At 37.0% G+C, this 24,487-nt stretch overlaps 1 protein-coding gene and 1 pseudogene across 1 annotated transcript; one reads left to right on the top strand and one right to left on the bottom strand.

Moving 5' to 3' along the window:
• Positions 1-13,210: 13,210 nt before the first annotated feature.
• Mc4r (melanocortin 4 receptor) lies at positions 13,211-14,255 on the bottom strand. Its single transcript, XM_076837101.2, has one exon. It carries the CDS (start codon positions 14,207-14,209, stop codon positions 13,211-13,213), a length of 999 nt encoding a protein of 332 aa, XP_076693216.2. The 5' UTR covers positions 14,210-14,255.
• A 9,479-nt stretch (positions 14,256-23,734) lies between these two features.
• On the top strand, positions 23,735-24,202 carry LOC143382877 (large ribosomal subunit protein uL23 pseudogene; annotated as a pseudogene).
• The last annotated feature ends 285 nt before the right edge of the window (positions 24,203-24,487 follow it).

The following is a 24,487-nucleotide window of genomic DNA, read 5'->3' as shown; positions in this document are numbered from 1 at the left end:
CAATGCATTTCAGTAGTACTTTATTTTATTTGAATTCAGCATTGGTTGTGGTTTGAGCTCTGCACGTTCCCTTCCTTCACCTCAGAGGGAGATATTTTTGACATGGCCCTGTTCTTATAGTTGCAAAGATCACAATGCATCTGCTTCCAGATCTACTCAGGAAGTAGCTCCTATTGGGCTGTCCATGGGAAATCTCTAAAGTCCTTTTGTCTCCAGGAACAGATCCGTTAGGAGGAGCTAAAGCATGAACTTTCCCTGGTGATATTGCACACATCACAAAATCCTGAGATAGCCCTCCTCTTGTTTTCTGTAAAATAACCATCAGAATTTGTCTGCTTAAGAGGAATATGATTGACAGGTGACTGGCAGCTACTCTTAGGCAATTTCACCAACATCAACTTCTTTCCAATACAAAGAATCTGCAAAAGAGTGTTTTCTGACAGTAACAATTCAACCAGTTTGAAGATCCAGACAGGTAACATCCATCACCTTAGAGTCTACACTTTCTACTATTGCTGTTTTTCTTGTCCTTTCTTTTCAATTTTCTCTTTAAACTTATTACTGCCTCTTCTTTTATCTGTACATTGGCAGAGTTGTTTTTAGTGTAGGCTGCATCATGTTTTCAGAAGTCATAGAATTGATGTGCAGTGGAACACCAGAGGGGCGTGACATTGGCTTTATCCATTTAGAAATTCTGCCTGAAGTAGCTCTTTTTTCACTTCAGCTTAGCATTTTTCAACTTGAAGTTTCTCCCCTCAAAGTTGCCTGAAAATTTGCTTTCTCCTTAAGAAGAATAATTTGTTGATTAAGATATCATTGAATGAAAGCTGCATCCAGCCGTAATGAGTCAAAACTGTAATGAGTTAAACTAGTATACCTGTGCAGTGTTTGTATCAATGTTTCTGTACTGGTTTTCAATTCTCTTTCATTTATTGATCAATTCTCAATTCTCTCTTACTTTCCAAAGTCTCTCATCTTCTCATTCCTTTTCCTGTGTGCCTCACATAATTTCTTCTTACTGCTTCTAGGAATCCTCAGTCCTTAACTTGGATGAATTCCTTTGGTCAGGTAGGCCTTCTCTTACAACACTGCTTTCCAAAACTGCATCTCACTTTCCTTTCAAACCAATGACTTCCTGCCTTCCCTCCTTTCTTCTTTTCATCTTCTCTTCCCCTTTCCTTCTGACCCTCTCTCATTCCTTCCTTTTTAAGTCATAAGCCAGACATTATTCTAACCACTTTACATATACTGACCTTTAGATCTTGATAACAACTCCTGTGAGTATTATAATTTTCCCCATTTTACAAATGAGGAGGCTGAGGCATTATGTTGCTCAGGCTCCAGGCCTGGTTAGGTCCTTGGCCCAGTGATACCATGAAGGACCATGTCCTCTCTAGCTTTAGGCTTTACCACATTTTAGGCATCAGCACTTCTCTTGATGAAAACCTCTATCATATTGTTTTTAACTCTAGTCTCCCTGAAACTGATCATCTTTCTTTGATCTCAAATAATCAAGTAAAATCGAGATTCTGTTTTCCAAAATTTACAATGCTTTATATAATAATTCTTTAAAAATAAAAAATAATAATATAATACAGGGCTAGTTACCAAAATGTTGAAATTAATAAATCAAGCAAAAATAAACATTTCTTATAACAGCAGCCAAAGTAGTGTGGCTACTCAAAAAGAAGAGAAGATAAATTTAACCAGTACTCACTTGGGCTTATATGTAATAGCTGACCCACCCTGCTGCTCCTGCTCCAGAGAAGAATCTTAATAAAAGCTAAGTTTAGGATCCTGTTCAACAGTGGCCCTTGGTCACATCTGGCCATGTGTGTGTGAATGTGGTGACGTACCCTTTGCTTTGCCCACCCATTTTCTGCAGTGGCATTGGCTATCACCAATGCCTGAAAAGACCCTCATCTTTCTGCTACAGACAGTAATGGCTGTAGGTGGTCAGCATGCTGCTGCCTGGTCCTGAAGTCTGCAGTCTCTGGCAGTTGGGGCTCAAGCTTTCTTGTTCTATGTAGAGACTCACTGTCTCTGAGTGGACGGCCTCTGCTGATTGAGATAAATTAGGTTCTCTCCATCCGTGAGTGATAGGCCTCTTGCTCTGGAGCAAGAAGGACAAGTGTGCCCAGATGATGTCATCATCTTCAGGTAAGTGCTGAGCTAGTGGTCTGCGCTCCAGGATCAGGAAGGTATTCACTTCTCAAAATTCATCTCCTGGGGTTTTCAAAGGTCTAGTTCCTGAGTAGAGCTCTTCACAGAGCTACTTCTTGGCATAACTGGGAAAAAACCAACTCAGTGAAAAAGGCAACCACTTATGGGAAATGACAGGAAGGTGACTTAGCTGTACTACTCAGAGTTTTGAGTAAGCCACTGAGTATCTTCTGCCTTTTAGTCTGTATTGTCCTTTGCTTCTCTGTAGGATCATCTTTAAATCTAACTCATTTGAGGACATTATCCCTTATTACTCTATGCTTCATTCTATCCAGTGCATTTTGTTAATAGCTGTGAGAGTATGTATGCTGTTTCTATACTCCAGCTCCCACTTTATGTCCCCATATGAGACCCAGAGAGTCTGGTATCAAGATCCAGGCTTTTTACTGGAATTTGACTCTTCCCTCTATGTTCCCTATTCTTAAAAATAATAATTTCATCAATCATCTTTGCAATTCCAATCTCAAATAAAAGACATTAAATTTCTGGTTGGCAAATTTGCTGAGCATCTTTTGGTTCCTTTTATTCTTTTTATGAAAGGATTGCCGGCTGCCAGGTATTGGGGTTCATTCAAGTGCTTATCTTCTGCTATATACATACTCATGACTACCAAAATTTTATGCATATTCTAGACTTTTCTGTACATGGGATTTAGAAGTTTCTGCCAACATCCCTTCCCCCCAAATCAATCATGTCATTGTACTCCTCTTTTGTCCTAATAAGAATTCATAGAAACTGATTTTCTGTCCATACCTCTCCAATGTCCATCCAAAAAGTTCAGACATCTGCATCAGGCTTGATGTACCTAAAGGTACCTCTGTTCAAAATGTCACTAATTTAATTTAAATTTTGAGTGAAAGTACAGAGTGCTGAGGCTTTGAATTTATTTTTCAGGGAGAACAATGAAATAATGAATGTATAGGAAAACTAAAAAGAAAAAATAAAGCATCAAAGTTTCAAGGTTTTGTCTCATTAAATACCTACTTTGAAACTCTATTATGTGAAAGTAAGACATTGATGTGGAAAAAATAGAGATGTGACATGATAAGTTAAAGAGGAAAATTAGATATAGGCTGGAGCTGAAATGTCTATATTTTCTTTTTGATATTAATAGTAAATAGCCAATATCCATATAACTACTAGGTAAAAATTAGATACAGAATACAGTTTTTAATATTATACAAATCATCCTGTATAAAGAAAATTGCAAAAACAACTACTCTAAAGATTTCTGTATTTCTTTCTAAATGAAATAACTAAGGAAAAATGTAAATATTACATGTTAATGAGTATGGAAACTGAATCAATAATAAAAAAGTCTCCCAATAAAGAGAAACCTAGGATTAGATGCCTTCATTGCTGAATTCTACCAAGCTTTTAAAGAAGAACTAATACGAATTCTTCTAAAATTATTCCAAAAAAATTGAAAGGCAGGGAACCCTTTAAACTCATCCACAAAGATACCATTACCTTGATACCTAAGCCAGCCAAAGACACAACCAAAAATAAATAAATAAAATAAAGACTGAGCTCGCTGATGAACACAGATGCAAAAATTCCCAAGAAAATTCTAGCAAATAGAATTCAATCATACATCAAAAATAGCTACACTATAATTCCAAGGATGTAAGGATGGTTCAACAAATAAACAAATCCATAAGCAGAATACATTACAGCAGCAGAATGAAAGATAAAGATCACAGGATCCTCTCAATAGATGCAGAAAAAGCATTTGATAAAATTAAATATTGCTTCATGACAAAAAGTCTCAAACAATAAGGTATAGAAGGAACATACCTCAACATAAGAAAGTCACTATATGAAAAACCCATAACCAATATCATATTAAATGGCAAAAAACTGGAAGTATTTCCTTCAAGATCTGGAACAAGACAAGAATATCCACTTTCACCACTAACATAGCAAAATCTTAGTTAAAAAGAAAAAAAACACCTAACACCTGTTGGAACAAATGCATAGAAAATAGCCATTCCAACTGGAGTAAGGTGAAATCTTATAGGAGTTTTGATTTGCATTTCTCTAGAATACTAGAGATATTGAACATTTTTTCATGTATTTGTTGATTGATTGTTTATCTTCTTCTGAGAAGTGTCTGTTCAGTTTCTTAGCTCATTTATTGATTGGGTTATTTATTTTTTGGTGTTAAGTTTTTTGAGTTCTTTATATATCCTGTGATTAGTGCTCTACTGATGTGAATTTAGTAAAGATTTTCTTTCACTCTATGGTCTTTCTCTTTACATTATTGATTGTTTTCTTTGCTGAGAAGAAGCTTTTTAATTTGAATCCATCCCATTTATTAATTCTTGATTTTTTTATCTTGCGCTTTAGTAGTCTAGTTAAGGAAGTCAGAATCTAATCTGACATGATGAAAATTTGGGCCTACTTTTTCTTCTATTAGGTGTAGGGTCTCTGGTCTAATTCCTAGGTCCTCGATCCACTTTGGGTTGAGTCTTGTGCATGGTGAGAGATAGTGGTTTAATTTCATTTTGCTGCATATGGATTTCTAGTTTTTGCAGCATCATTGTTGAAGAGGCTGTCTTTTTGTCAATGTATGTTTTTGGTGCCTTTGTCTAGTATGAGATAACTGTATTTATGTGGGTTTGTCTCTGTGTCTTCAATTCTGTACCCTTGATGGTACATGTATGACTGCACATATTGTGCAACACTACATTGTGTACAATCAGAGAAATGAAAAGTTGTTCTACATTTGTGCACAATGAATCAACATGCATTCTGCTGTCATATGTACCTAATTAGAATACATAAATAAATTGATTTTTAAAAAGATACATAGAAACAAGAACTCATATATTTTGTTGGAGGGAATATAAATAGTACAATTATTATAGCAAAGAGGATAGAGGCTACTCAAAATAATAAAAATAGAACTACCATATGATCTAGTTATCCCACTTCTGGGTATATATTTAAAAGAAATAAACTCAGCATATGCACCATGTATTGCAGCATTATTCACAATTACCAAGACATAAAATCAGCTGAGGTATTCATCCTCAGATGAATGGGTAAAGAAAGTGTAGTATATATACACAAATGAAATATTATTCACCTGCAAAAAGAATAAAACCCTATCATTTGAGGCAAAATAAAATCAAACTGGAGGACATTATGTTAAGGGAAATAACTAGACATAGAAAAACAAAAGACACATATTCTCATTTACATGTGGAAGCTACAAAAGTTGATTTCATAGATTAAGAGAGTAGAATAGTGATTACTAGAAGCTGTGAAAGGAAGGCAGGGCAGAAGGAGATTGGACAAAATGCAGTAAGATGGAGGAGTAGCTTCGGGTGTTCTGTAGCACGGTAGGGTGACTAGTTTACATCAATTTACTCCATAGTTATTGAAGAACTATTACATGGTTATTAAAGAGGATAATTTAGAGGGTCAAACATAAAAAAATTACAAATGTTTAAGAAGAAAGAAATGCTAGTTACCTTGATTTGATCATTATACATTGTACACATGTTGAAAATACACTGTACCCCATAAATGTGAACAGTTAATATTCATCAATTAAAAATTAAAATTACATGTTATTTTAAACAAAATCTGCAGGATATTGTAACTAAAAAATCTAAATATCTTGTTTTTAATGGGGCTATTTTGAGACTTCATTATTACAGATGAAGCAAATTTAAATTGAGGAGTTAATTGTATAGCAAACACAATTTTAATGTAAGTGCTTTTCCTCAAATGGAATTATGACAAATTTATTGTTATGTTTTCACTTCTGAATTATATTCCATGGTGATTTGGGTATCATAGTGGAATGACTTGCACTGTTCAGAATGTCAGGTTTAGATGTCAAGCCTTAAGAATTTCCTTTGCAGTAAGTAGCCCCATGCAAAATTTTACTGAATAGTTTGCTGATTGAGTTTCTGAAATTTTCCACCACTTGATATTTTTGGAGTTTCCAGGTGTCTCTTGGCAATGAAACACTTCATAAGGGTAAACTGTGATTATTAATTCCTTAGCCTGGGTCCAAATTCAATCATTGCTACCTTAGATCAAAATTCATCTTTTTTAAAATTTTTTAAAAATAATTAGTTTGTGTTTACTAAGTGCATTACAAAATAAGTGCATTATATTAATTTAGATTTCATGCAATATTGAATATGTACAAGAGTATAGCCCATCTTTATCTAAGTTTCAAAGAATAATATTGATGTATACATTAAGCCCACCATTCAGCCTAGGAACTAAAGCATTTCTTAAGCCATGAAACAATCTTTGTCTTCTTACTGAATTCCATTCTTTATGTCCACTGAATATTTTTGCAATGTTCAAAATTTATTTGTATTTAAAATAATAAAGATTTGTTTTTACTTGATCTGCTTGTTAGAAATAAATGAAATAGTGCCAATAGATTTCGAATGTATTTCTGTCTCTCCACAGTAGGGAATTAATATATCCACATACCTGTCACTGTTTAACTTTTTTTATGATCAAAACTTTGATAACCTTTTTGAGTATAATTTGAATGATCATTATAATAATAGATACCCATAATGACAAGCTCTATACTAGACCCTTTAGCTCTACATTTTCTAATTTTCACCCTAATCATAGGATAATAGATACCATCATTTCAAAGATTAGTCTAGAGATAGTTAGGAAAGTTAAGTAACTTGCTCAAGTTCTACAGTTGAAAAACAGTATATTTGTAATTTGAACTCAATACTTGCTCCAAATCAGATGTCCTTTCTACCCTCATATACACAACTTTGGCATAAATCAGTAACCTCAGCTTAAATAATGATTGTCTTGCACTAATACTTGAATTAATGGTGTAAAGTTAATGAATATCAATTAATCTCAGCAAAAAAGTGGGATTATTCATTATTTCATGTTTGACATATTATCTTTCTAATTAGCCTTTCACAATACCAATGTTGCAAATTATGACATTGCAAATTTCAAAATAACAAATTATTGGTGACAACAAATTATCCTTTTAGAGTACAAGTAGGCCCCATATCTATTATGTTTAAAGATATTCACTTAAACAAATAAAACCCAAACAAAACTCAGAAAATTATTATATATGATTTAAGGAAAGATATGTAATTAACCCAAGCCCTCAGTATATTTATTGCTAGCATGAGTGTCTGGAAAAGATAGCAATGCTAAGACATCTTTATTCAAGCATGGTTTATCCATTTACTTTATATTTTAAAAATAGTAGTAACTATCATTTTTGTAGAGCCAACGTGAATTGGCACTGTTTTCTGGAACTTTATACCCTTGATCTTATTTAATTCTTTAATTCTTTTAAGATACCAGTCAGGCATGTATGATTATGCACATTTAATCATGAGGAAATTAACAAAACCTTACAGCCAAAAAGTACAGTTATCAAAATTTGGCCCCAGGTCTCTATGACTGGGGAAGGCACAATTATCCAGGAAGGAGGGATTTGACTTATGGTGCAGGGAGACCTGGCTGGGGAATCAAGCACTGCCACTGCTGCTCTCTGTGCAGGTGACATCAGGCAGTTTCTCTGAGTCTACTTAGATGATGGAGAAATGATATTTAATATCTGATCTCATTCAAAAACAATTTCTTTAAATATAACTTCTTTTAATTCACCCTTTTCACAGATCACCAGTAATAGAATAATAGAATTGAATAGAAAAAAGGTTACTTACTGTTAGATATCAGTAAATTTTTATAAATAATTTCCTCATTTCTTATCTACCAATATTTTCATGAGAGAATAACAATGAAATGGTGCATTACAATCTTACTGGAAAGAACACACTTCTAGTGAAAAATATAAGAAGAGTTATCTGTGCTGCAAACGTACCGCAGACATTGGGACTTTTGATATTGCACCAATAATCCTCAGATAGGTACTTCTGGGAGGCAACATGGGTTCTCCAACTGATTTGACTTCTCAACCTAACACTGCCATGCCTGCAATGAATTGTAATGAGACGATCAAAAGATGGATGTTTTTACTGTTTGTGATACCTATCACATACTATCCTTAAAAATGATCATATCATAAGGAGGCTGATTCAGAATGGGGTTGGGGGGGGTACAGGAGGATTAGGTGGACTCTAGATAGGGCAAAGAGTTGGGAGAGTAAGGGGAGTCAGGGGGTAGAAAAGATGGTGGAATGAGATGAACATCATTACATTAAGTACATGTATGAAGACATGAATTGTGTGACTCTACTTTATGTACAAACAGAGATATGAAAAATTGTGCTCTATATGTGTAATATGAATTGTAATGCATTCCGCTGTCATATATAACAAATTAAAATTTTAAAAAATCATATCAATTTACATTTAAACATAAAAGGATGTAAGTCGATTTTTTTACTGCCTTCTCAACAACTTTGAACATTTTCCATTCTGCTTTAAAAAATGTTATAAATTTGATAGACTAAAATTTACAGCAACCATATGTCAAAGACAATTCAGTGCTATAATTAAAATCTTGGTAATCTTTTTTATAGGCAATATTTCCTGTTTTTAGGAATAATTGAAGGACACATCTGTCTTTACTTAGAACTTGACTAATTTAGGCTGATTTTCTTATTTCCTTCAATTCTTTTCTGATGTCAACAATATGAATAGATGATGAAGATGTATCTCTTAGGTCTTGATATCTATGCTGCAATATTTTTGCAGCACAGATAACCTTTCTTATATTTTTCACTAGAAGTGTATTCTTTCCAGTAAGATTGTGCAGAGTGGGCAGACTAGACAGAATGTGCTCACCTTGTCATCCACTTGAAGTGAATCATTGGTCTGTTGAAACAAACTGATACAAATGTCTGAATTTCTTTTTCATTCTTCGCTTCTATTGGTAAACCACAACAGAACAAATTGAGTGAAAGAAAACACAAAAGAAATATTAAATAAGAATTCAGCTTAGAGTCATTGATGGAAAATGCTTATCTTGATAATAATAATGGTTTTTAGATTAGTGAGAGAAAACTAAAGGACCAAGCAGCCTATAAGTTTGAAAGTGTCAGGATAACACCCAGTTAATGGAATGACAGCAAACAAACAGCCCAAAAACAACAAAGAGGAGGCAACACTACTCACTGCCATGCTTCCTCTTCCTTCCATTCCAATCTTTGCACCAAACAGAAGAAACACTTTTCTGATGGAGTGTGATTCTGGGACTCCCATCATGACCATGTTTATGGGTTACACCAAGATCTTTCTCCAACACCATTTCAGGAAGATACAAGCTAAGTAAAACGTGACTGCTATGTAAAAGGGTTCAAGACAGTCATTTGTAACTCCTTTAACCACATAGCATCTTAAGCCTCCCCATGTAGAAATTCCTGAGCCACCAGAGGGGCTGTACTAATGTGTGTATTTAAAGACTCTGCTCATGGGTGCACATTTTATGGCTTTGTCTGCTTGCTTATTTATTTTTCTATTTTAGCTGCTGTGGAAAGCTGATCCAGAGCCCATTAAGCATTCTCCCTCTCCTTTTCCTATTTTTATACATTTCTTCCTCTTTTCTTCTCAGCCATGATGTTTGAGCACTTTTATCCTTTGGCTGATGTCAACGGATATCATAGGAGAGGGATGCTCTTGGATCTGAGGATAGACTGTGCCCTACATCTCATTTTCTTAGAGGTACTTTGCTAGATGGATGGGGGTGGTGGTGTGTACATCATAGACCTAAATAGTATCTTGCTTTCCACTTGATGTGTTCCATGTATGTTTTATCCCTAATGGACAAGCCACAGGAAAGAGTAGTTCTCATTTGTGGTAAGTTTTAGACATGCCAGTGCTCTTAGCCATAAATATTTCTTACTCCCAGTTTCATAACTGGAAGAATCAATGTATGATATGATAAAATTACTACTTTTTACCTCTATGCTTCCTGGTAAGTCATCCAGTGGACAGAACTTATGTCACAGGGCAGTGACCTGCCATGAAACTAAGGCAGCCTTGGAGGCTCCTTATTCTCAAAGGATGTAGAATGCACAGAAATTAAACATAAGGAAAACTGAGACTGTGATATGGAACTAACCAGGGATTGGAAGCCAATTTGGAATCTGCACATTATAGTTGGATAACATTCAGAGTTTTATTCCAATGACATGTTTCCACTAGATGTAGGCTGAGAGAATGGAAGTACAATCCCCTCCTCCATGGGGAAAGTTCCCATTGCACACGTCTTTGTTCCTAATATATTTAAATTTTCCTAATTGGAATAATCAATTGTGGTGTCTTCACTTTGTACCCTTCAAGCTTCCTTCTCCCAAACCTTCAATTTCGCCCCACTCGCCCCTCCCACCTTCCCTGATACTAAATATATTTGCCTCAGCCTAGAGTTTCAACCATAACATCATCTTGATTAATCCAACAGCAGTCCAATCAGAGCTGGTGGGCTTCCCAATTTCACTGCATGTGGGACAGAAGTTCGGGGCGGTTGGATAAAGACCATCTTTCTGCAGGAATCTGGACTTTACTAAAGTAAGAGGAAGTAACATTATGGGGGAAGGTTTGGAGAACAGGACAAGTGAGTAAGGGGCAGTCTCAGAACTTACAGACACACTGAAACCATGAACATCTAGGGGAGGCTGGTGGTGTGCAGCTGGTCCATGGCCAATACACACCCTAACACCATACCCTGCTCTAGAAGGTGTGAATATGAAGAAGGAACCAGGAGTGACACTTGAAGGAGAAGAGAGTACATTGGAAGGACAGCCACTACAGAAGAATGGCGTACTTATGGCTCTCTTTTCAGTGTCTCAGCCCCTGGGATTTCTCAGAATCATTATGTGACAGAAGGAATAGGACTAGTAGTGATACTAAAGACACCATCTGTGTACTGTGATTGCTATGGGCTATGTGTTAGCCAGCTTCCCATCTCTAGAACAAATACTTGAGATAATTAATTTTTAACGAGACAAAGGTTTATTTTGGCTCATAGTTTCAGAAATTTTAGTCCATAATTGATTGGCACCATGGCTATGGGCCTGTGGCAGTACAGCAGAAGCATGCGGAAGCTCATGGAAGAGCCAAACTGCTCACCTTCACCCAGGAGCAACAGAAAGAAGGGGCCAGGGTCTCACCATTCCCTATAAGGCACACCCCCAATGACCTGAGGACTTCCCACCAGGCCCTCCCTGTTAAAGACTCCAGTACCTCCCCATTGGGCCACTGTAGGGACAAGCCTCTATCACACGGACCTTTGGACCTCTAAGATCCAGATTGTAGGAGGTTTTTTTTTAAATTTTATTTATTTATTTTAATTAGGTATATATGACAGCAGAATGCATTTTGATTCATTGTACACAATTGCAGCGTAACTTTACATTGCTATGGTTGTACAAGATGTAGCGTCATACCATATGTGCAGTCATACATGTACCTAGGGTAATGGTGTTATTATGTTGGTCTGTGTTTAAAACCTCATATCTATTTTTGCTTTAAAATAGAAGGTTTTCAGTGGGGTTAAAATTTAGCTTCAGTATCACTTTGCACTTGTCGACTTTGACTTCTGGGTTTTACTTTGGGGTAATATTTTCTCATGAATGTCAGAAGTGTTTCTCAGGTCTTAGGATCAACATGTAAAACATTTAGATTTGAATGAAGGTGTGCCATCTGAGGATGCTATACTTAAATACCAGGACAGTTTGCTGCTAATCAGCCTAATATAATCTTTTATTTAAAGTACATACAGACCAGAAAGCTCAGGTTTTATTGCTCAGTGGCCAAATTTGTGGGATTATTTTGGAGCAATGCAAGTATTCACTCCTCCAAATGTGGCCGGGGAAGGCTAGCTTATCTCAGGACCTCCTCTGAGGCTTAGTAGGCACCTTTCTTCCTGCTGGCAGTGTACCAGCATCACAGGTGCCTTCATTTTAGATATTTGCAAATATTGCCTAAAAACACTTGCACTGTGGACTTTGTTTGGAAAGTTAAAATCCTTGATCAGCAAGCAGCACTTACACTCTAGTTCAAAAAAATTAGTGAACAGCAAGTCATGTCCATGTGGAATGTGAAGGAACTTGTTGTCAATCATAGAGTTCTTTTGAGATCAAATGCTGCAACCTCTGACTGCAATGTCACTTCTCCTGGATGTTTCAGCAGATACGGGATCCCTGTTTAAACGGCAGAAAGACTTTATTCTTTGTTATTATTGATGGTTGGGGACAGTTTGGTATCAGGAAGTTCAGCTTGACATGGCAATTAAGATTTGCCAGAACACTTTAATCTCCATAGCTGTTGTTTTTCCTCTCCAAACTGCATTGCCTTATTGCAATATCAGGCAGTTTTCTTGGGCAAATGAATTTTCTGTTCTTGAGAAACACACACAGTTTTCTGACTGAGAATCTCACTTTTCTTTTTCAGTAGCTGTTTTTCTCTCAGGAGGAGCTTCATTTCTGCTTCTGCATAGGGAGGATGGGCAAGCTTTTCTTAAGTCATTTGAAATTTTACTAATGGTGCTGATTTAGTTAATGATTAAGCTTCCATTCTTTAAATGTTTTCCCCTTACCTGTTAAATCAAATGTCTAATTTCAAAGTTGTATAGTGTAATATATGAAAACATCGGTGAGAATATATTTAATGAACTTCTGATTTCTGTAATACTAAAACAAGCAAAGTGTTGAATTCTGATAACAAGAAAGAGACAATATTAGGCTTTTAATAAAGGCATCTTAACTCTTTGTAAATCCATATTACCTATTATATATATATATATATATATATATATATATATATATATATAATACAGATTAGCATTTTACAACCAAAAAAAGTAGCATGATGTGACTAATAATACTGAGACTGAACATTTTTTCATATCAAAAACCATAAGCTTAAATTACCACAAGTTTTCTCAATGGGAGCACAGCACAGAAGATACAACAGGTGCTGCCTAAGTACACTGTTCAGGTTGCACAAGAATGAAAAAGTCTTTTTAAGCAGGATTTTAGGATCTCCTCTGTCCCCATTTAGTACCTGCTAGCCAAGTCACAGAGACCCCCCAGGGGATAGCAACAGATGATCTCCTTGAAGGTTTTCCTCAGTTCTTGGCTCCGGAGTGCGTAAATGAGGGGGTCAATGATTGAATTGCACATGATCAGTATGAGATACAAGTTAAAGTGAGACATGAAGCACACACAGTATGGATTCTGGGGGCAAGAGATGTAGAATATTAAGTGAAGGAAGAACGGGGCCCAGCAGACAACAAAGACCCCAATCAGAATGGTCAGCGTAATGGCCCCCTTCATGTTGGCCCCTTGGCGGATGGCGCCCGTGCCCGGGAGGACAGCAATCCTCTTGATGTGAAGTCTGGCCATGAGGAACATGTGGACATAGAGGGAGGCCATGAGAGCCAGCATGGTGAAGAACATGGTGATGAGGCAGATGATGACAGCGCTGCTGTCGGAATAAATGATGAACAGCACCCCCGAAACCGTACAGGCCGCCCAGATGCAGCTTATGGTGATCCCGACCCGCTTCACGGTCATTATGTTATGGTACTGCAGAGCATAAAAGATGGTAAAGTACCTGTCCACCGCAATGGAAAGCAGGCTGCAAATTGATGCAAGCAGAGAGCTACAGATCACCGAGTCAATGACATTATCAATATTCACCGTGAAACTCTGCGCGTCCGTGTCTGTACTGTTTAACAGGGTGATGACTATGGTCTCTGATCCATTGGAAACGCTCACCAGCATATCGGCCACAGCCAGGCTACAGATGAAAAAGTACATGGGTGAGTGCAGATTCTTGTTCTTGGCGATGGCCACGATCACTAGAATATTCTCCAGCAAGCTAATGACACCCAAAGTCACAAACACCTCCGGGGAGACGAAAAGTTGCTCGTAGCAACCCCCATCCGAGTAGCCCTTCCCCGGGGTCTCGCTGGCGTTGCTGTGCAGTCCGTAGCTGCTGCGGTTCCAGAAGTGCAGGGAGGTGTGCATCCCGCGGGGGAGGGTGGAGTTCATCGTCGGGTCGCAAAGTGGATGCAAATCCCCCTGGAGTCGATGTCCCCTCCCGGGTCGGGATTCTCGGTTCTTTTCTCCCAGACGTGATCAGTCTGAAAGTTAGGAGGCAGCGATGGGCATTCTCGCTGGGGATGCAGCCGCCAGGCTCACAGCTGGAAATGGAGTTTTTACTCTCTTTCAGGGACAGCTCTGACCGTTACCAGGTTAGAATCTTTGGCTGCAAGATGCTCATTCTCCGCAGACAGGGTCGGCTGTGTGCTTTTTTGTTCTCACTGCTGCTTAAACTTTAGCCTCAGGCATTCGGGTCTTTTCAAAATGATTTTCCGGGGAGCGGCTGAGCCATTCCACAGCCCCTGAGAAGGGACCGCTCCCAGCCGCAGCGTGGCTTGGAGCGTGAGAAGCGAGGAGCCAGGATGCCGCCGCGGACTTTTATGGTGTGTGGAGGAAAAAAACCCCTGAAGCCTGGCTCCTCCTCGGCTTCCTTCTGACCAATCCAAGTGCAGTGCAAGTCCCCAGCGTTCAGGACCCAGCGCCACGCGGATTCACTTGCAGAAGCTTGTGAAACCGGGGACCCGCAGAATGTGAGGCCTGGGATTTCCCTTCTCAAGTTTTCAAGGAAAACAATCCCTGGAAGACATTCTGTGATATCACAAGACGTTCTCTGACAGCAGCCAGGCGTACTCCTCCTTAAAATAGAGGTGTGTGTGTGTGTGTGTGTGTGTGTGTGTGTGTGTGTTGAAGTGGAAAACCCTGTCCTATGTCCTGAAACCCCCCAGGATACTGATTTTATCTCCTTAATTTCTTTGAATTAAGGACACAGGCAGAAATACTTTAATTTAAAATACCCGAAATAAGGTGGCTATGATCAAAGTGTGTATTTGCATGTACACATATGCACAACGAAGCCCTTATTCTGAATAATTAAAATGCACTAATGAAAAACTAAAAAATCTGAAACACAGATATACCTTATAATACAGGCAGGCATGCTATGGATGAAAGAACTATATAGATAATTACAGTTTGGCAAGAGGCCCAAGAAAGGGTTCATTTACTGTGTGCTAAAATGTGATATTTCTCCCTTGCAGAGTTTGGGTTATCAAACCTGGAAAAGTTTTCATTCACCACATTTAAAGTCCAAAGAGCATTATTGTAACCCTATTTGCTCTGAATACAGAAACAAACAAACAAACAAACAAAGGCAATATTCTGTTTTCTTTTTAGGGCAACATTCTGCTTTTGTTGTTGTTTGTTTACTTTTACTTTCACCACCGAAGACTTTGTAAATTAGACCTACAAACCTTGACAACTGTATCTGTTCAAGCCAAGACTAGTAGATTCAAATTATTAATTGTAGTGGGAATATTTTGCTTAAGCTAGTTTCAAAAGAGTGTAACAAAGTTACTTTTGAAATTCCTTAAACTCCAGGTTAAGGCATTTTAGGTATTGTCATTTTCTTGTTATGATTACTTTTTATTCCCCCAGTGAAAGACTTTTATTTTCATTTCATAGGAATCATTTGTTAAAATAGGAAGAGACTTTTCTTTAATTGGTGGGAGAAGGATGTCTGATGACAAGATGGCAGGAACTGTGGGGGGAGGGGTTTTCTGGAATCTTTTCTGTGAGGGTTGGAGGACACAGGTGATGAATGGATTCTCTTTCCTCTTCCTTCTCCTCCTCTGTTTCCCCGCATCTCACATTGCCTGCTCTCCTTAGGGCTGGGGGCCTGTTAACATGGAGTCCTGGCTCCTGAATGCTTAAAGGAAGGTCCAAGGCTGAGCAACAAAACACAAAGGGAGAGGACAGAAGGCCCGGGTCTCCACCAGGTTGGGAGGGTGTCATGGTGCGCTTAGGCTTCCTTCCAAGGGTGGCAAGGGAAGAATCTGCTCCAGGCCCTCTCCTTAGCTTGTAGAAGCCCTCTTGTCCTGTGTCCTGTGTTCAGGTGGTCTGCTCTTCTTTTAATTTTTTATTTGTTTTAATTAGTTATACATGACAGTGGAATGCATTTATGCACTTTGATACATGTAGATGGGATATAATTTCTCATTTTTCTGAGTGTACAATGTTGCAGAATCATATTGGTCATGCAGTCTCATGTACATATACATAAAGCAATAATGTTTGTTTTGTTCTACTATCCTTCCTATCCCCACACCCCCTCCCTTCACTTCCCTCTACCTAATCTAAAGTAACTCTATTCTTCTCTAGTGCCCCCGACCTTATTGTGAATTAGCATCCTAGATAATGTAATGAATGTAGCAATTCAGGAATTCAGATTCCCTTTCTTACTCAGGGTTTGTTGCTGTTGTTGGTTATAGTTTGCTTAGCAGTGACTTTTCTGAGAGAAATCTGTAACGCCTGTCTTCTGTCTTGTGTGCCCACTGAAGTCTCTGCTCTGTTGGCTTATTGGTCAGCTAGTGATTGGACAGCGTTTCCTCACATGCCTAGAATCAAGAAGTCTCCCAGTGTCTTTGCTGAGGGGCTCTGTGTGTGTTGGGGAAACACAGCATCTGACAACTCTGCCTTAGCTTTGCTTTCTGTTTGCACAGAGCTACAGGTGCAAGCTTAGGGTTTTCTCAGGTCTTTCCTATGCATACACACTGCCCTACAGATACACACAGCATTAGGGCCCAGCAATGTGTCAGAGCTTTTTATTTAAAACCCTATGAATACCCAACTAGCTTTCCTTTCAATTTTTTTTGGATAGTCAATTATTTCCCCCAATTTTTATCCACTGCCTTAGACAGCCATGATGTTCAGCAACTGTCTGGTGGTTTCAACACCGTCCCAGGGAAAACTCTGTTCTCAGTGGGGGAGTTCTGAGTCAGGCCAGATGAGAAAGCCCTGCCAGTGGAGTGATCACCCTTCTGAGGTAATGGATGGGCTTTGAAGAGCTGCCAACCATTTCTCTGCTTCCTCAGTGACTGGTTTTCAGTATTTTTGACAAGCTGCTGGTTTTCAAGAATACCAACAGAGCTGGTAAGTGGAAGGTGAGATTAGGTTCAGTCAGATGCAACAAAGTTTACTCTTCTTACTGCAATTCAGCCATTTTCTTGACTAAATACTCCCTAGATTCCTTAAAGCCCTGGTTAATTTTCTGAGTCCTGAATATGTTAATTCTGACAAATTTTTGCTATTGGTGTGTTTGGCCAGACAATTTTCAGTGCCCTTACTTCAGCATTCTCAGTAATATGACTTTCCATTCATTGATTTTTATCTTTTTTTAATATTTATTTTTCAGTTTTCGGAGGACACAACATCTTTATTTTATTTTATGTGATGCTGAGGATCAAACCCAGCACCCTGTGCATGTCAGGCGAGTGCATTAACGCTTGAGGCACATCTCCAGCCCTGATTTTTATCTTAAAAAATCAAATTATATTAATTTATGCCAATCTTCTCCTTTAGCAGACCATTTGATGAACAATTTAATATTTCATACTTATTCTAAATATTTTATCAGCTTTCATATGAAAAATAGAAGAATTAAAGAATTGGTAGAAAAGTTGAATAAAATAAAAATATATATATTTGGAAACAATAATAGTTTAAGTTAATACTTGAGAACAAAATTATTGCCTTTTTTACAAGAAAGGGGTTTTAATTATGAACATGAGAATCACACTGAAATCTCAGAAAATTACGTACATATACAATCTCAAATTTAATTATTTAGCGTATATTTATAAGACATTATTTGTATGGTCAATTATGTTGAAGAAAGTATCTCCAAGGAGGAAATTTATTTGTCTTCTGTGGTTTAGTTCTCTGTACCCAAAATAAGCTAAACCAGCAATGTTAGATATATGGATAGGATTTTTGAAATTTTATTGCAGGTGCTTTTTAAAATTCACACAGAATTGAGTTAGATCAGAACATTTCTGTTCTGAGAAAAACTTTGTCTTACATTTTATAACAACAGATATAAAACAGTATTATACAGAAATGTTTACCAAATTGTGCTACTTGGAACTTTGTTTTTAGGGAATGTTAGAAGTGTTTTCCAACTTGAAATAAATGAGAAGATTCCAAAGTCAAATAATTTTTAGAAAGTATTGAAAACTTGTGTCTCTCTTGAAATTTCAAACTTTGCATGAACATATAGGGTTTCTGAAATTTCCTACTGTAAGAAAATTACTTAGCCTGCTTACTTCCTAAACTTACTGGAACATAGGGTGCTCTTTTTCTCATTTTATTTTACTATTACATTTATATAACATACTATGTTCTGTAAGAAAGCTTTATTTCTTCCTCTTTAATTATACTGCATCTATGTTACCTCAGAGATCTGAACTGCTGGTACAAGAAATCCATCTGCAACATTAGCCCAATCTTCCACACTCTCAAGTCAGAGTCCAAATTGTAAATTTGTTCCAAAGTTAATTGATATTTCAGGAACATTTTGAGCATAAGGCAGATTTGGGGTTTATGTTTGAATTATTTTGTCCGGAAGAAACAGGTGAATACGTGAAACTGCACCCGGCTGAACTGAGACACATGGGGGCGTGCAGACAGCAACCTCATCAAACATTTACCAGAGACCCCAGCTCACTCTGTGTTAGGAGGCACATTCCTTGAAATATATGGTCTTAGAACTTCCTGTGAACTTTCAGACAATCTTCTCTTTGCCTCCCTTCATAATAACTCACAAGCTGCAACCCTTCTAAAACCCATTTCCAAAAGTGCCTTCAGATCCTTCCCTTTAAAATACTCTTTGTTCTAGATTCATGCTGGTGTAAAACTATGTTTTCATTGACCAAATTACTCTGACTACAAAAATTTTGCTCATTTAAAATGCTTAGCAACCACCTTACACATGCATTGCTCTCATTTATAAAATGTATCTTCCTGTGAAGGACCTAAGTAGGAAGAAACTTCTAGGAAGTTGGATCTTAGGGCAAATACAGCAATGGTCTTTAGAGACCTGCATGGTTAGGTAAGCCCTGTGCAGTTAAAGACCCACAGGTACTTTTTCATGGCTGACATGAAGACTAAGAACTGATCAAATGGTATAAAGAGAACCACAATGGAATCAATGGACCATCAAGAACTAAAGTTCAGAGGAAATACAATGGTCAGTGGGTGCAGATCCAGCAGAGCTGTCTAGTAGATCAGAATTGAGAAAAAATTTGCTAGATCTAGTAGTTGGGGAGTAATTGGTCATTATAGCAAGATTAGTGAATGGAAAACACAAGGGAGAACATTATTTGATTTCCCTGAAGAGTGAAAGAGTGGAAGGAACAAGTACAGTCTTAACAATGAGGAAAGTAAAGATAAGGAATACTGTTTTGTTGTTGTTGTTTTGTTTTGTTTTTACAATTTCCTGTGGTCCTTCATTTCCCCAGAATGATATCATCTCATTGATGTCTCCCTTTTCTATCCTTTAGCATTGCATGTTCTGTCTAACCACTACCCTTCCCCAGCAGAACTAGGAACTCAGGGTTGCTCAATTCTTCTGCCATAGCACTACATAAAACAACTGTGCTAGAATGTCAGTTATTGCTAGCATATTTGTCCTCCTGACAAGCATATGAGTTCATTTATGGCAGAGAACATTTACTCTTCTTCAGGGTGTTTTCAATAATGCACAGTGTCTGACACAAAAATAGAAAAATTGTTTAACCTCAATTAATTGATTGATGAGTGGATGAATTGTATAAACTAAGATTAATTTTTAATTTCTATCTTTTCTTATTGTATCTAACATTTAGTTTTAAGTTTACATACAGTAAGATTCACTGTGGTGCACAGTTCTGTGAATAATTCAGCCATCATCTGTAGTTTTAAACATGCATATCTTAATCATATTCTGATAGACACCTTTGGTTCTATTTCTTATAGAACTGGTACTGGTACTGAGAGTGTAGGTTTGATATTTTTTCTTTAAATACTGGTAGAATTCATCAGTGAAAGTTCTGGGTCTGGAAGATTTTTGGAAAGCAGTTAAATATTAAGTAATATTCCCAATATGTATGCATAAATCTACTTCTTGACTGACTTTTGGTAGTTTTTGTCTTTCAAAAACATGTAAGTTTTTACTAAAATCATTTTTATCTTTCCAAGTGGAAATTAGGTTTTTGATGTTAACTTATTTATACTTGAAGAATTTTAATTAAATAGGAGTTTAAAATTTTTTTAGTCTAATTATGTTGTTCTATAAATAAGAACCAAACGAACATGTCAGTTGTCCCTGTTTCATTCTAAGCATAACAGAGCTAGAATTATAATCTAGTTGCTATGATCTCATCTATACTTCTTTCCCTTTAATTAAACTGCACCTATATTAGTTCAGAGATCTGAACTATTAGTACATTAGATCCATCTACAACAGTAGCCCAGTTTTGCACATTCTCATTCCAGAAGCCAAATACCTTTGATCATCATAAAAGAAAACTTCTTAAACAATGAAACAAGGTGGATAAGACTTTAAAGAGAAGAAACTTAAAGTTAGTAGTAGCTTTGAAGGGATTGGTTTTTCTTTTATTTTATTTTTACTTATTTATTTTTATGTGGTGCTGAGGATCGAACCCAGTGCCTTGCATGTGCTAGGAAAGTGCTCTACCACTGAGCCCCAGCCCCAGCCCCAAGGGACTGGCTTTTCCACATGAACTCCTGATTTTTTTTTTTTCTGAAATAGGTAGAACCACTTTTTTTGGGGGGGGGGGCATCTGTTTTGTTCACAGTATCTTTACTGATTTGATATAAACATGCCATGGTGGTATAAAACTGTAATCCCAATTTCTGGGGAGGTTGAGGCAGGAGGATCTCAATTTTGAGGCCAGCCTGGGAAACTCAGTGAGACCCTGTCTCAACAACAACAACAACAACAACAGCAACAACAAAATTACTAGCAATGATGATGTAGTTCAGTGGTTGAGCGCCCGCAGGTTTAATCCCTAGTAACACGCACACACATGTGCACACAAACAAGTGATATGAAAATATAGACATAAAATTCCCATCTTATTGGTACGTTTTCAGAAATGTTAACCACACTTAAGAATAAAATCATGTCATGCTAGTTAGGTTTATCATAATAACTTTTCGTGCACATATAAAATTTTAAGTATATGCCTCATTTTCTTCTCTCTTCAATTACAATAATTATTATCATCATGATCATTTCAAGGATTACTTTGAGAATTAAATGAACTAATATTTATGAAGCACTTTTATTTGTGATTTCATAAAGTAAATGCTGTATAAGCATTAGCTATATTTATTTACGTTTTTCTAACCAAATATTTTTTATGACTTTTGTAGTCTACCTGGGGATTGCACATTCTCTGTAGGACTCCACATTTTGCACACTGTGATCACGGGAGTAGTTCTTAAAGACACTTTTGGTTATTAAATTCAATTTCTTATTGATGAAGACAATTTCTTTTTGTGTGCAAAAATTCCCTGGTACTTCATATATCAATAAACTTCCATTCTCAGCTCAGGGCAACATTGTTTAGTCACTTCATGCTCCATAAATGTAGGTTGTAATTAGATGCTCAAGTGAACTGATTTACATATATATATACATATATATATATATATATATATATATATATATATATATATATATATAAAAGAGATAGAGAGAGGGAGAAAGAGAGAGAGAGACTTGCTACCCAAATCTGGAGATGAGTCTCCTTTGCAAGGAACCTGGTGTTCTTTATAGCAATACAGCCCATTGTGAACACCTATCTCTTGCTTTTCAGTGAATTTGGGGGGTTGGAGAAGTACAGTTTGACATTTAAAATCTATTGCTTTAGTGTGGAGATGGATTCTGACAAGGTTTATTGCTTCATTAAGGCTCTACCAGTAAACAATCTAAAAACTCAATATATACTTAAAGTTATAGGTTTCTATGTGCAGTAGACATATTTTCAAAGCTTTATTGTAAATATCATCTTCATAATTTAAATTAGTTTTTAATTAAGGGGACTTTCTGTCATTTTATAGCCCAACTTTTCTGTTAATCAAAACTCCATGCTTAGATATATAGGATATATATATATCCTTTTCTTGGATAAAACTATGACAAACAAATTTATAATAAAACTTGATATTCCTCCCTTTATGATTTCATTAATTTAGATTCTCTTGTATTATATGTCTCAAATGGTGTTTCTGCTATTTTACTGCTTTTGATTGCATCTGATGAAATAGGGTTGATAGTTTTGTATGATAATATACACCAGGCTCTTGGATTTTCCTATGACTTAAAAAATAAGAAGTTGCAAAATAACAAAGTTTGTTGCTCTCTACTAAATCTTACATTACAGGAAAGAGAAAAAGTAATGTTATTTCACAGTTATATTTTTTAAAAGTCTGTAGAGGACAATGGACTGTTTTGTAAAGTCAAATTCCATACAGGTGAATTATTTCATAGGTCCAAGAGATTTAAGACTCCAGAAGATGTCCTGTAACACCTAAAAAACACATCTTGATTTCCTTCATAAATTGCTAGTGTTCAGGTTGCTTCTGCTCTTGACTATATATATTCTGCTCTTCAATTCATTTCTTAGAATGTCTAAAGTGACTTAATGGTGTACCTCAGTCAGACTTCCATCACTGTCACCAAATACCTGAGGTAAACAACTTAAAAGGGTAAAAATTTATTTTGGATGATGATTTCAAAGATTTTGGTGTATAGTTATTTAGTTCAAGGTATTTGGGAATGTGATTAGGCAGAATTTTGTGGTAGTCAAATGTGTTTGTGTAAAGTTTCTCAATTCATGGTAGCCAGGAAGAAAAGAGGAAAGGGGTCAGGATCCCAATATTCTCTTCAGGGTGCCCCCAGTAACCTAATTTCCTTCTAGTAGGCCCTACCTGCTAAATGTTCCACTACTTCTAAACAGCACCACAGGATGATGACCAAACCTTTAGCATATGAGACTTTGGGGACAACTAAGATCCAAACCATAATCGGGTATATGACACATCTTCTCTTATTTGAGCTCAGTGACTGTGCACCTTTTTCCAGAGTGAGAAAACAGTGTAATTCCCATATCCCTTCAACCAGGCATTTGCCCAGGTGAAAAGAAAAACCAAAAAACTGGTGGCAGAGTTTGCATTTGTCAAGGAAGGAGATGTTGGAAAAGACCACACCTGTGCTGGTATGTTTCTGAAATATGAAGAAGCAAGTCTTAAAAGGTGCCTCCAAAAGTTTATTATCCTCCAATAACTGAATCCACAGATATCAAACTACATGAAACCCTTGTCAAAACATTTAAAAAGTTGATGGTTAAAATTATCAATAAATTTAAAAATATCTAAAGAATGAACTAAGGGAGAAAATACAGGATATGAAAGAACATTCCAACAGAGATATTCTAAAAAAGAGCTAAACAGAAACCTTGGAAATGAAAGGCCTAATAAATCAAATTTTAAAATTTCATTGAAATTCTTCCCAATAGACTAGATAAAGAAGATGACATAACCTCAGAGCTTGAAAATGAGGTGTCCAACCTTGGACATCCATGCAGTATGAAATAAAAAATTAAGAAACTATGACTAGAGCTTTTCACCAAGATGGCGCCGAAAGCTAAGAAGGAAGCTCCTGCCCCCCCCAAAGCTGAACCCAAAGCAAATGCTTTGAAAGCCAAGGAAGCAGTGTTGAAAGGTGTCCACAGTCATAAAAAGAAGAAGATCCTCATGTCACCTACCTTCTAATGACCCAAGACACTGCGGCTCTGGAGGCAGCCCAAATATCCTCGGGAGAGCGCCCCCAGGAGAAACAAGCTTGACCACTAAGCCATCATCAAATGCCCTCTGGCCACTGAGTCAGCCATGAAGAGGACTGAAGACAACACACCTGGGTTTATTGTGGATGTCAAGGCCAGCAAACACCAGATCAAACAAGCTGTCAAGAAGCTCTGTGACATTGATGTGGCCAAGTTTAACACCCTGATCAGGCTCGAGGGAGAGAAAAAGGCATATGTTCGACTGGCTCCTGATTATGATGCTTTGGACGTAGCCAACAGAATTGGGATCATCTAAACAGAGTCCAGCTGTCTAATTATAAATATACTTTCTTTTTCCCCCAAAAAAAGAAAGAAAGAAACTATGACTAGAATATAAAATAACTGTAGGACAAACCTTAAGAGACTAAACTTAAAGCTCATCCTCACTGAGGAAGCAGCATGATACAGACTAATGACATCAATTACCTGGTCAGTAAAATTACCAAAAACAATTTTCAAACCTTGGTAACAAGAAGGGTATATAGTCGGTGTTTAGAACCCCAAATTGACAGTCCAGAAAAGAAACTTTCATGACACACTG

This window comes from Callospermophilus lateralis, chromosome 17, assembly GCF_048772815.1.
Source record: "Callospermophilus lateralis isolate mCalLat2 chromosome 17, mCalLat2.hap1, whole genome shotgun sequence".
Taxonomy (NCBI): domain Eukaryota; kingdom Metazoa; phylum Chordata; class Mammalia; order Rodentia; family Sciuridae; genus Callospermophilus; species Callospermophilus lateralis.
Note: the sequence above shows the minus strand (reverse complement) of the source record. Positions and strands in the feature narration are given on the sequence as shown.